General features: G+C 44.4%; 1 protein-coding gene across 1 annotated transcript in view; it reads right to left on the reverse strand.

Moving 5' to 3' along the window:
* Positions 1–286: 286 nt before the first annotated feature.
* The window catches only part of SH3BP4 (SH3 domain binding protein 4), a 59,513-nt gene continuing 45,617 nt past the window's right edge, over positions 287–14,182 (reverse strand). The window contains exons 4-5 of the mRNA XM_048500414.1: positions 7,302–7,490; positions 287–3,676 (exon numbers count right to left, since the gene is read on the reverse strand). Of these exons, the coding sequence (XP_048356371.1) occupies positions 3,452–3,676; positions 7,302–7,490 (414 nt within the window). The 3' untranslated portion in view covers positions 287–3,451. The remainder of the gene's footprint in view (positions 3,677–7,301; positions 7,491–14,182) is intronic.

The following is a 14,182-nucleotide window of genomic DNA, read 5'->3' on the forward strand; positions in this document are numbered from 1 at the left end:
TTTTTTTTGTCCAGGTGAAAACAGATGTCTTTCCAAAACCAAAGCTATCTGAATTCAACTATGAAATGCAACACATGCCATTATATTATTTTTTCAGGGTTGTTGCTGAACAAAAATTGAACCGTGATAAAAGATCTTCACACATCACTAGGATCCTTTCAATTCCTCTGAAGATATGACTCAATGTGAACCTGAAGGGGAAATTCAGTAGCCACAGGCAAGTGATCCTTTGCTCCAAATACCAACATAATCAGCCTCATAAAACAGATCATACTGACAAGGGATATTCAAACATCTGCTTTAATTGTATTGTCCGACAACATTTTTTAAAAATTGCACAATAAACCAACTACTGTACAGTGTATTCATGTAAAATTCAAAGCAGGCTTGTAAAGGCATACTTTGAGTCAAAGGCATTTGGCAGGAGATCCACACGGCTCCAACTGTGTCCTAGGAGCCGGCTTTTGAGTTCAAACGAAACAGATCACGCAGCAATTGCACCAGCTAATCTAGGAAAAGCTGCTTATGTGATTCAACTGGTCACAGAAGGGAAGAAATCATCTAAGGGAGCCTCTAGGCTTGGCCAAAGCAGGAATAGGTGTGCAACCCTTGAGGTAGTTAGGAAAAAAATGGCAGAAACAAGGCTAGCTAATCCATCCCCTCCATAATTTTCAGCCAGGACCTGGAACCTCCAAAAGGTTAAACTGCATTTCTAATTGAGTGATCCAGCTCTTCCACTCATCAATATTTTGATGAGGTGATTGAATCCAGACCAGGCCTAGTTACTTGTGTCAACCTCTCCAGCAGAAACTAATAGGAGGAAGTCCTGCCATTACAGATCCATGAGCAGAATGAGGCTGGCTTGGTATAATGGGATGGCCCACACACAAATAGCCTGCAAGGATGTTCACCCGCAAACATGCTCTGAACTCTCTGGTCAATTCATGGATCTGCACATGAGCTATATGTAAGAGATCATCTCAGGTTGTGGCCTGCCTGCCAATGTGGACTGCCCACTCATGGATCATGTTCAGTTCTGCAAAATATTGTAATGAAAGAGAAACACCGAAAGCCAAAATGTAAATTTTTTAAAAAAATGCAAAGCTGCTGTAACAGTCCTGGCTCTTTAGCCAACATTATATAGTTTCAGAATGCACACAATTTCTTCTCTCCCGATTTCTTATCGTATGGGATGTGTAGATTCAGATTTGGCTTGGAAGGAGGAAAACAAAGGATTCAGAAATGTTGTTCCAATGGTATGTGATACAAATACAGCTGACTGAATAAAGAAAAAATTATGCAAGGAATTCACTCAATCTCTTCTGCAAAATTCAAAACCTTAAGATGTTTTTTATCAGACAGTGCCCAGCTTGAGAGCTGAAAAGTCTTTTTTTGGGGAAAACAGCTAGCTAATAAAGGCAAGGATTCTGGGCACTCCTCAGCAATTGAAAGATGTGGAAACAACTATAGTGCCTTTCTAACAAGCCATATTCTGATTTCATAAAATTCTGGAACTGCAGACAGCCAGTCACACTGCATCAAGAAAACTGCTTTGAAAGGTCAGCCTTGTCCAAAAGTCAAATCTAAATTCCATGTGCAGCCATTGCTATGACTGAGAAAGGAGGTCAAATTGCCCTTAACCAATATGATTTTAGAAGGATGTTAAATATTTGCTGATATTGTTATGAATCATTCAGTAAGCAATCTCAGGATCCAGGAAGTATGCCGCCAGCCAGGATAGCTTATTTCATCCCAGGACACTTTCACTGTACTTCTGAATGCTTGCATGCTTGAATAGTCAACTGAAATGCAGGTGCAAACAGAACAACTCAGTCACCGACTCAAAATACAACTGGGCACAAGTTAGCTGGCAAGCCCCGCTGATCACATTACACCAAAGAGATACTTGGTGAAGTCAAGTAACTGTGGCCACAGAAGCAAGTCTTATACACCTTCCCATGAGCCTTGACTGAAATAGAAAACTTTTCACACACAGTATTCTAATAGCACCCTCATGGTTCAGGAGATTTAATAAATGTGCCTTAGTCTGGAGACTTTTGACATGGAAGGTTGGATGCAGGACTAGTGTCTACTTTAAACAGTGCATGAAGGCAGAAGGGTGGCGCTATATTAATTCCAGGCTAGCCCAGGACTGCATTATGCATCACACTGAACACAGCAACTGTCCAAGATGTAGAACTACTTAAGCACGAGGGAGGTGTCCTCAGAGCATGATCACAGACTGCTCGCGAAGCAAGCGTTTTTACTGATCAAATGGGCTCCTCATCAGATGTCCAGGCTACACAATTTCAGACTGCAGGGGAGTGTTCACCGGATGGAAAGTTTCCCCTCAGAAAAAAAACCCCTTCCCTCCATGCAGAACACTGTAAGAGGGTGAGTGGGGTTCTAGTCGTATTCTCCCTGACAGTTCCACACACACAGAAAATGAGAGAGTGTTATATTCTGTGAAGTAATATCTTATCAGAAGTCTAACGTACTATGACTCAGACAAAGGTTTAGAATCTTAGCGACAACTAAGCCTAAACCCTTGCCTTTGCACAATTCAGAATAAACCATGGAACATCCATTTGCCCGATTTCTAAAAACAAAAGATATCCAGAAAATGTAAATTTCTGAAGAAGGACATTTTGAGCGACGGCTAGCTAAGATACTCCAGTTTTAAAACAAAGTGAAGTGAAAATGTTGGTTCTGAACTTTCAGTGATATCCATTCAAGTTCATTTCTGTTAAAAGGGAAGGGAGACAGGGCAAGTCCCATAACCTGAAGTAATTTCTGCTTCTTTATCATGATCTGAAGCAGAGAGAAGTGGGACGCACCTTGCGCTGGGACATTAAGATGCAGTGCTAACTTGCTACAAACATCAGTTAACCGGAAAAAACTGTGCATTTTATGCTTTACAAAAAAAGATATTAATAAAAGCAAATTTTAGGAAATTGCTACAATGCTTGTAAGTTGACAGGAACTGGTAGGATTAAGCACATGGATTTTATAAACAACTGTCAGAGCCACACCTTAGAATTTCAAATGTTTGCAGAGGCCTCTGGCTGTGTGCTTTGGATCGATATGATTCACCATCTTCAAAGTGATAATTTTAAAAGGGGATGAAAGCACTCTTCATGTCACGTAAGAATGCGAACTCCTCCCTAAAGCAACTTTCCGCTGCTCTTAAGAAGTTGGAGATTTGCAAATATTTTTTTTAAAGTTCCATTTTTTAAAAGTTGACAAATTAATAGGGGGTTTTCAGCCACAGAGCATAAAAAACAATGTTATCTTGGGTGTCTTTGTGCCAAGGGGAGATAAAACGTAGACGTTTGCACTCCAAGCCCTGAAAACCACTGCTCCCAAACTTTGGCTTTTGTGGAACTGTTTCAGGATCTTGCACACTGTGAGTTAAACAGCATCCGGTCGGGATGATATCTCAAGCCACCCATCAGATAGCACAGTCCTCGTTTTCTTGACGACTAAAGGCGGCTGCCCGTAGTATATCCAAGGTATTGACCAAGATTAGGGTCCCTGTGAGATGCTTCCAGCGCTTGGTGATTGGATTCTTCATTTTATCCAGACCCGTGTGAAGCTCTTGAGTAACGTCACGGTAGCTGTCTCCCATCTGATTGCTCCACGTTAGCATGAAGTCATAGGCTGGTTTCCACATTGCCTGCCAGAGACAAAACACTCATGTTACAACAAACAAGAGCAGTTTGCCATTAGAACTGTTGATCCCTGTGTTTACTCCTTGCAAGTCAGCCAACAATTGCCTGTGTAGATTCTGACATCCTGCTTGATACTTCCTGGTATACAATTTGACTGGGAGGGAAGGCAGCATCGTACAGCCCAGGGGCCTGCAACCTGCGGCTCTCCAGATGTTCATGGACTACAATTCCCATCAGCCCCTGCGAGCACGGCCAATTGTAGTCCATGAACATCTGGAGAGCCGCAGGTTGCAGACCCCTGGTATAGCCCAATCTCATCAGATCTCAGAAGCTAAGTAGGGTCATTACTTGGAAGGGAAATCACCAAGGAAAACTCTCCAGAAGAAAGCAATGACAAACCACCTTTGCTTCTCGGTTTGCATGAATTCCCCTTGCTGGAGTCACCATAAGTCAGCTGTGCCTCGATGCCACTCTACACAAAAACACACAATTTCATTGGGCAGGAACCAGCAGCAAACCAATTCTCAGTGATTCAATATGAATGTAAAACAAGGTATCATCTCTTTTCCTATGGGATGACAGTACACACGATGACAGGGGCAAAAACCTCGTGTGAGTGATTTCTCCGCTCCAGTTTGCCTCGTCCTAGCACATGGACGCATGTGAGCCCTTGAACCTTCAATGCAATTATTTGAAGGACAAAACGCCAGTTGAAAAGCAGCCAGGTGTACCGGGTAGTTTTGCTTCATTATTATGCTTATCTACAGGAAGAAACTTTTATTTTTGTTTGGTTGTACAAAAGAAGCAGAACATACTGAACTTATAAGGAATACCACAACAGGCTCAGCTACCTATGATTTTTACTGTAATTTGCCAGAAAATCTCTACTGCAGAACACCAAGCAAATAAGAAAAAGGTACCAAACACGATACACTTCATAATGTTCGCACCATTAGTACTGCCCAGATAGATTCAGCATTAATTCTAAAACATTTGGCTGCTGCATGGGTATTGAAGTGCTGAGGATCTTTCAACAAAGGCCACTCAGTTACTTCAGCATGACACCATCACCATATGCCCTGGGTCCCAATCCACTCCCAGGTCCAATTGGAGGTGTTGACATTGATGTACAAAGCCCTAGACGGCTTGAGCCCCGTCTACCTGAAGGAGAGCCTGTGCCCTTATGTACTTGTCCGGGCACTGAGGTCTCAGGGGAGGCAATCCCGTGGTACCTCCTCCTGCCATGGTGCAGTGGGTGGGAGCACATGGAAGGGCTTTCTCTGTGATTGCCCCCAGGTTTAGGAATAGCCTCCCCTTGGAGATTTGCCATGCACCTACCCTTTATGGGTCTAGGTGCATGGTAAAGTCTGTCTTCTTCACCCAGGCATTTGGCTAGCCTCCCTAGAAACCGTCTCTATAGCTGCTGGTCTGGAGGATAGGAGTTGGGGTTATTTTAATGGTATTTTTATTGTTGTTTTAATTATTAAATTCTATTTATTATATTTTATTGTAGTTTTATTGTTTTTAACGTGTAAGCCACCTAGAGATGTTGGTATGAGATTGGGTATAAATATTTATAAATAAAAATCTCATGAACAGAAAAATTGGTGCCCAGCAGCACCCTACTGATCACAAAAGCACCCAAATTAGGTCATTGGCAGATAAGGAAAGGGGCCTCTTCCCCAACGCTTTCCTAGTTCTGAAAGTACTCCTGAGGATCACCAATTACAGAAAGGAGTATCACAATGTTCTGAAACAAGTCTCAAAACAAAAATAAGTTTCGTTCACCTTAATTTTTTTAAAAAAGCACAAAACAGTAATTGTTTGGATCCCAAAAACCCATTCCATTGTATGAATGGACACCAACCTCCAGGAACAGAAACTGGGGGGAGGGAGGCAGCTAAAAGAAGGAAGGGAGCCTAGAAAGCTCTGTTCCTCAGTTATAACAGGCATGTGCAATTTCAAGCACAATTCTATCCAAACATAATTGTTCCTAAACAGATTAAATGTGGCCATTGTTTTGAGCTGAGGAGATTGGGCTGTACCACATTGCGTTCTACAGATCACTAAGCAGGGTCACTCTAAGGAAGACTGCAGAGGAAGGCAATGGCAAACCAACTCTGCTTAAATCACTTGCCTTACAAGTTAGCTGAGACTTGATAGTAGTTCATATATACACCTTTTTTAGGACAAAGTTTTGTGGTAACAGTGACTGTGTTTCACAACTCCATGATGGTTTGGGGAAATGTTTTGCACCCTTGTGGGACTGTTGAGCCCCCCCCAGCCAGTTCCTCACCACAGAGTATTCCACATTCCATTGTCATCATAAACTATGTGGTTTACATATACAGTTTTTATGTGTCATCGTGTGGTTTGGGTATACAGTTTTCACAGAAAAACTCTAAGCTTAACAGTCAGAAGTTGGCCAGGTGGCTTACCTGCCAACCACCACATACACTTGCCTCAGTCAAGGTCCCAGATCAGCTCCCAGTGGACCCTGCTGAAGGCCATTTCAGGGCCTACTTTTGCCACTACATCCTTACTCCAGGGTGAAGCCACAATGCCCCAGTGTCCCTGGTGTCCAGCCTGCCACATTCCCAGCTAGGATGCCCGCTATCCTGGGGAAAGTGAGGTCAGATCCCCTCAAACTGTAGAAACCATATGCCCTACATTTTTCACAATGAAAACCGATGAAAGGAATTCATTCAATTTGCCTGCCATCTCCCTGTCTTCCTTAAACAATAATTTAATTCCTTTTCTTTGAACAGCTGAGTAGCCTCCCTGGCCAGTTTCCTGCTCCTGATATAGTTGTCTACATGATTTTAGTAACCTGCTCCACTCTTTTGTTTGCCTACTTTTACATGAAGTATCTCCAAAACCAGTGGTGGCGAACCTATGGCAAGGGTGCCAGAGGTGGCACTCAGAGCCCTCTCTGTGGGCACGCACAGAGTTAATCATGTGGGGAGGAAATAGCCCCCCCCACACACACACACATATCTAGGCTGGCCTGGGCCACTGGGCTTGATTATTAACATTAAACCTAAGACCTAGTTTTGGGGAAGCAGTGTAGGTAACCCTGTTAAGCGCTGTTAAACCCCACTGACTTTCATGTGAAGAACTAAAGCGCGATCCTTTACCTGGGAATAAGCTCGGTTGCTGGTAATGGGGCTTGCTTCTGAGTAAACCCTCCTAGGGTCGTGATTCACCCATTGGAAGAGTTGCACGGTTGCTTCAAAGCAAAGCCACCGACTACCACCAAGCTTACTCGTGAGTAATGCGCGCCTCGGAGCCAACCGTTTTTTCTAAACTAAAACCTCAGTATTCAGGTTAAATTGTCGTATTGGCACTTTGCGATAAATAAGTGGGTTTTGGGTTGCAATTTGGGCACTCAGTCTCGAAAAGGTTCGCCATCACTGTCCAAAACCATGGAAGAAGAGGCCTATTAAGGCTGGATGGATTTCTATTTGGCTGAGTTTCTGGGCACAGAATCCACATAATAAAAAGTGTAAACTTTGCTATGATTTGCAATCCAAACAGCAACTGAATACAATAGCGAATGGTTTTTCCAGCTTATTGTGCAGAGTCAGTCACCCAGCAAGCCTAGAACACACCTCATTACCCCTCCCATACCTCATTATCCACAGCACCATTCTTGTCTCGATGGGGGGCTTCGTAAGCATCCATCTGTTGCTTGGAAACCTTGGCCAATTTCTCAGCAAGCTCTCTCCAGCGTTGGGCCACTTCTACAGCCGTAGTTAGAAGAACAAAATCCTGAATTAATCGGACCACCAAGCCCTGGCAGTCCATTTTCAGCAAGGCCTGGGAGAAAACAAAAGAAGTTAAAGACCAAGTTTCTGTCCTGTCTTGGAACCCCACACATTTGAAGTTGACAATCATTTCAACAGTGAGCATATACCTCTGGTTCTTTTACTTAATTCTTCACATAAAGAAAACTTCCTTAAAGTCAGACCTGGAGGTGGCAAGTAGGACAATCAAGCGGGCTAGAAAGACTGACCAAGAAGTGACTAGTCTGTTAAAGTTCTCTAAATCAGGTGTCACCAACTTATGGATTTGAAGCGAGATCTGGCTCAGTATGAACCCAAAAATGGGGCATCCGGTTCCTCCCATGACCATAATCAGCACCAATGCAGGGGATAATTTCACTGTGCCATAGGAGCTCTGGATGGCAAGTAGCAACCCCCAGAAGCGATGACACCCTTTTTGGTATGGAATATTGCCAAACTGTGACCTCACCAAAGCTGGCCACTCCTAAGATGGCGTTCACCTTCCAGCAACCCAAATGACAGGTCTTTAAGCTTCATGAGCTAGGAAAGGGTGGAGATTTGCCTGCACATGCACGGGTACAAACATACACAGACGAAACTGCCTTATACTTAAGTTGGCTGATTAAGGTCAGTCTTTACTAAGGCTCTCCAGGGTCTTGGGCAGGGGTCTTTCACATCACCTCCTATGTGATCCTTAACTGGGGATGGCAGGAGATGCTCTATCACTGAGCCATGGGCCCTCACCATTTCAGACTGCAAACTGCCCCATCTTATGCCACCACAGCTCACTTATCATAATTTTTTTTCTATCACAGAGGTAAGCAAATAAACAAAGATTGAAGGTATTGTCGAAGGCTTTCACGGCCGGATTCAACTGGTTGTGGTGGGTTTTCCGGGCTGTGCGGCCATGGTCTGGTAGATCTTGTTCCTAATGTTTTGCCTGCATCTGTGGCTGGCATCTTCAAAGGTGTATCACAGAGAGAAATGTGTTACATACTGTGTCCAGTAAGAAGGGAATGTTTTTAATGGGGTATATATTGTCCATGTCCCAGGATGGGGAACCAATCAGTAAGTGTTTGGGTGGAAGTTTTGTTGGATTGGTTCCCCACCCTGGGACATGGACAATATATACCCCATTAAAACATTCCCTTCTTACTGGACACAGTAACACATTTCTCTCTGTGATACACCTCTGAAGATGCCAGCCACAGATGAAGGCGAAACGTTAGGAACAAGATCTACCAGACTACAGCCACACAGCCCAGAAAACCCACACCAAAGATTGAAGGCATAAAACAAATTCTGCAGTGTACCAAAATGTATCATTTGAACAGAAACACTCATACAATCACAATAGGTATGACTGAATATTACACCCTGAATATTACACAAAACCTTATAACACTGGAACTTGACTTCTTTAATAACATGTTATCATTAAACCCATAACAACATATTAATTGCTGCCAAAATTTTACATTTAAAGAAAAAAAATCTTTAAAATGTTGTATATAGATAGTCTACCATTAAAAATGTCATACTACTCATTTTGAGAAAGCCCTGTCCTTCTTTTCAGTGTTTTTTTTTGGGGGGGGGGGAATGGGAGGATCTCAATAATTTTTTTCCAGTGTTCCCCCAAATGTTCCCATTTTTCCATTGGAAAAACTGAAAAAAATCCTGGGAAAACATTCAGGGTCTTCACTTCTCTACTTTGGAGTATCTTTAACCCATCTGGCAACCAAGTAGGAGGATTCTCCAATATGCCCTGAATCATTCCTTTTTTATACTCAATATTTAGTGTCCAGTAGGTTAAGAAGGTTAACCTGAATAAATGCATAATAGCTTTAGACAGACTCAGCCCTTAACTCCCATTTAAATCCTTAGCCTCTGTTCGGTCAGACTCGGAAGCTGAGTCACATCCTCTTCTGTAAATTGGAGCAGCTAAGACCCATTAGTCTAACTGGCTATAGCTACATATTTAAACATAGATTGTGGGAGTGTCCAGCTCCATGAGAACCCCAGAAGAAAAGGTACCTGAATAAGGTGAGGGGAAAGGTGAGCAGAACTCACTAATTTGAATTTCAGCTGTGGGAAGAGAAAGCAAGGGTGCTGGATCACTTCCCCTCAATATGAGATTGTGCGCTGTGCCATATATTGTTTTGCCGTCAAGTCACAGCTGACCTATAGTAACCCTGTAGTGTTTTCAAGACAAGAGACATTCAGAGATGGTTTGCCACTTCGTGCCTCCGTATCACAACCCTGGTATTCCTTGGAGTTCCACCATACAAATACTAGCCTGCTTAGCTTCTAAGACCTGATGAGATCAGGGTTATCCAGGTCAGTGCACATTGTGTCTCATGCCCCACACATTACAACCAAAGTGTACTATTATCAGGATTGTGCTCAATACAGGCTCAGAGGCTCCAAAGGACTCCTTGCCAGCTGGCAAAGGAAAGACACAGGGAGATGAGTCACTTCTCAAGTACCGATTACTTCACTGTCATGGAAATGCAAATGACGATGGCATGAGGACAACAACATACCTAGGTTTCACAGCATGAGAGGTCAGAGTAGCTTCCTTGAAAACAAGGGGAGACAAAGTGTCTGCTATGGTAAGATACAGGGCCACAGGTTACACAAGGAAGCAATGTCTACTTTTGATGAGGTCTCTGTTGTGGCTCTTGGCACAGGACACCAGTCATGATGATCAGGTACTAAAGCAACAAGGGGGAATCCCAAACAGAGGAAACCCAAATACTGGATGAATTAAGAATGGTTACAACTCTAAGGCCGTTTCTGCACGGCCGCGATGGGGGTCGGGTCGGCATACATAACGCCGACCCAACCCCCCCGGGACCGTTCGTACGAACGGTCCTGGTTGCGACGGGGAGGACGGCGCAGCATCCACACAGGATGCGCAGTTCCCCAAACGCCATACCGTGTCCTCCTGCCTCCGGCGCGTCGCACAGGCCAAAGGACACGCTCCCCTGGCCTGCGCGACACCCCGGAAGTTGCAGGGCGGGGGGGGGCGTGTCCCCTGGCCTGTGCGACGCGCCAGAGGCCGGAGGACACGGTACGGCGTTTGGGAAAGGGGAGGGGGAATGGCGCCTTCCAGCGGCTGGAAGCCACTGTTTCCCAAAAACCTCGCTGGGGAAGCGAGGTCGGGAAACAGCGGCTTTGCGCCGCTGGGGAGGCGCGAGGGTGGCGTGGCTGCGCAGCAGCTGCGCCCCCTATGCGAACAGCTCCCTGGGGACGGCGTTTTTGCCGTCTCCAGGGAGCTGTTTATGGCCCGTGTGGAAAGGGCCTAAGAATCAGTAGCCTATCCTAATTTCAGAAGGCAGCTCTATTGGTCTGCAGTAGAAGAGCTAGATTCGTGTCCAGTAGCGCCTTAAAGAAGAACAAGATTTTCAGGGTGTAAACATTTAACAGTCAAAGGTCACTGACAAAGGGAAGGTGTCTGACAAAAGGAGCGTTGACTCTTCAAAGCACATGCTCTGAAAATCTTGCAGGTCTCTAAAGTGCTATTAGACTTCAATCTAGCAAGCCTATCCTAGGCCATTTGCATACCTGTGATCGGGTTTTGTTTTTCATTGTGCACTTATTTTAGCACCCGAAGTCATATTTTTTTCACAAAAATGCGGTGGAATGTGGCGGATGACATTCCCCCCAAAAACAGGTGGCAGCCCAGAAAGGGGACTGGAGAAGGTGGGCAACCAAAATGGTGGGTCGGATCTGCGTGACAGGGGGAACTTTTCTGCTGTGACTTCCCTTTGCACAAAGGAAGCTGCAGGAAAACTCCAACACGAGGCACACAGCCGCACTGCAGGAGGTGAGTGCACAAAGGGCCCTAGTTTATTATCATCTAGGGTACTAAATGGAAGAAGAATTGTGTTTTGTTCCCAATTTCTTTTACTGTTGCTCCATTTGTGGCTCTTGCAAAAGATCTGTGTGGCTTTCATTCTCTTACTGAACTTCTTTTTGTTTTGAATGTGCTCTGATCGGTGTCTGTGGACGATAAAGCCCTGATCGATCACATTTAGCAGAAGAGAGAAGGGGGAAGGGCAGAGGGATCCTTATTCCTATTTGCAAGTGAGAGCACCTAATCTCCACAGCAGCTAAGACAAGGAAGGCAGGAGACAAAGCTTCTAATGGCAATGGCAGAGGGAACACTGAAGACAGACCACACAGTTGGGAACTTCCCTGAACTCAGTCCCTGGTAGTAGTGAAGTCTCTCGCGCTTCCATGGGGCTGTAAGGTGGAGTTGCTTTTCCAGGCTTACAGCTGATGGCAGCAATGGTTATGTTCCATCTCTGTTTAAACTGGGACTGGATGGCTACCAGTGCTTTCACCTCAGATACTGCCTCTTTTGCCTTCCTCCCCATTTTTCTCTCAAAGATGATTGGAGACTACCAAACTGTAAGGTTCCTGGGTTTACTGAGTTTTAAATGGGATTTTATTGTATTTATTTACAGTGTTTTTGAATTGTTCATAAACACAGAATGTTTATGTGTGTGTGTGTGTGTGTGTGTGTGTGTGTGTGTGTGTGTGTGTGTGTGTGTGTTTGTGTGTGTGTGTGTGTTTATTGTAAACTGATAGGTATTTTATTTTACTGAGACCTGGCGTGGTGTAGCGGCTAAGAGCAAGTGGACTCTCATCTGGGGAACCAGGTTTCATTCCTCACTCCTCAACATGAGTGGCAGACTCTTACCTGGTGAACCAGATTCCCCCTTCCCCACTCCTACATTCCTGCTGGGAGACCTTGGGCTAGTCACAGCTAGTTTAGAACTCTCTCAGCCCCACCTACCTCACAAGGTATCTGTTGTGGGGAGAGGAAGGGAAAGGAGTTTGTAAGCCACCTTGAGTCACTTTACAGGTGAGAGAGGCAGATTATAAAGCCAAACTCTTCATCTCTTCTTAATTGTTGTTAGCTGTTCTGTGCCCCACTTTGTGGTGGGAAGGCAGGATACAAACTGAAATAAGTAAATAAATTATCCAGAGATTGAAGGAACCCAAGAGCAGAAGAAGTGGAGTCTGGTTAGCCCAGAGATTCCAGGAGATGCAACAGCTTTCTCATTTCCACAGAAGAAGAAAAAGGGCATTTTATAATGATTTCATAATTGAATAAGAAGCTTCACATTTCTAAAAAACTTATGTCACATGGATGATTATTTACCCTGGGGTGGGGTAAGGGAGTTGTGGGTCTATACTTTAGCACAATAATTTACAGATCCAAAGCTAAATACCTAACATCTTTGTCATCCACTAAACAATGCCGAGCATTCATGCTAGCACGATTCAACAGCTTTCCATCAGCCGTCACCTCTGGGAGATACCTTCGAATTCCCAAACAACAAAGACTATGTCGACGTGGGTACGGATTACCAGACACCATAACCCATGTCCTTTTGGAGCGCCATCTTCATAGCAATCTGCGTGTGTCTCTGATTCATCCTCTGCTGAACTCAAAGATCACCCACTCTAGTTTTCAGGCTACTCGTTTTTTGTTAAGTGATAGTAGCTCGCTAATTACTTTGGCAGTGGCCAAGTATTTGGAAAATATTTGAAATATTTAAGTTTTAGAGATTTCAAATGACTTCACATGCATATATTTTGTGATAATCTCTCTTATGCCAATAAAGGTCAAATGAATGAAATGAATGAATAAAATGGAACCAAACTGCTAGAATCTAATAAGGTTAAACAGAAGCTTTGAAACTAACTCCTGAAGAAAAGCCATTTGGATTTAAGGAGCTGGTCTAGGATGGCTCACCTATCCAGAAGAATAGAGTTTATATCCCAAGTAATCTAAATGGAACCCTGACCTGGACACCCCAAGCAAGCCTGATCTCACCAGGTCTCAGAAGCTAAACAAAGTTAGCCCTGGTTGGGAGCCCACCAAGGAAGACCACGGCTGTTACGCAGAGGGAGGCAATGCAAATCCACCTCATTCATCTTTTGCCTTGAAAACCCCATGGGGTTGCTCACCATAAACCAGCTGCAACTTGACAGCACTTCCCACCCCCACCAATCTAAATAGGACAGGCTAGAACTTGTCAGTAAAATTGGCAGCAGACCAAAGCATCACAGAAGAAAACTGGCACACAAAGGATTTGCGGAGAGCGCAACAAAAACAGATGTTTATATGCAAATACTAGAAGCCTGCAAGTCAGACCGAAGAAGCTGCAATGCTTTGTGCTAAATGAGAGATAGCATGGGCAACGTACAGAAGCATACTGGTATGAGAAAATAGTCAACAGTATGTGGTCACGTCATTACAAATTGTAGAGAAAGGTTGCAGAGGGGTACAAGGGCGATGGTGTTGCTCTCTGCTTGCTAAAAAGGGAATACAGTCACATAAGCTAGGGAACATAATAGGAATCAACTCCCCCACAGAATGTTTATGGGTATTATAACGAAATGCCCTTCATTTTATGTTCTTATGTTCTTATGTTCTTATTTTAATATAAATTTTCCCTCACTAACTACCACACAGGTGGGCAACCTGTGGCTCGCGAGCCACAAATGGCTCTTTCCTGCTTGTGGTGTGGCTCCCGGCGTGGCCACTCCTTCCTGGGGAGCATGTGGAATCCCCCTCCCCTGAGGGGAGGGGAGAAAAAAGTGGCACCCGGCTCAGGCCGGGCTGCAGCTCCCCATTCGTGCGGGAGTGTGGGTGTCTGGGGGAGCCCAGAGGTAGCTCCCCGGACTTGACGGTGCACCGGTGGACGC

The sequence above is a fragment of the Sphaerodactylus townsendi genome, linkage group LG01, assembly GCF_021028975.2.
Source record: "Sphaerodactylus townsendi isolate TG3544 linkage group LG01, MPM_Stown_v2.3, whole genome shotgun sequence".
Classification (NCBI taxonomy): Eukaryota; Metazoa; Chordata; class Lepidosauria; order Squamata; family Sphaerodactylidae; genus Sphaerodactylus; species Sphaerodactylus townsendi.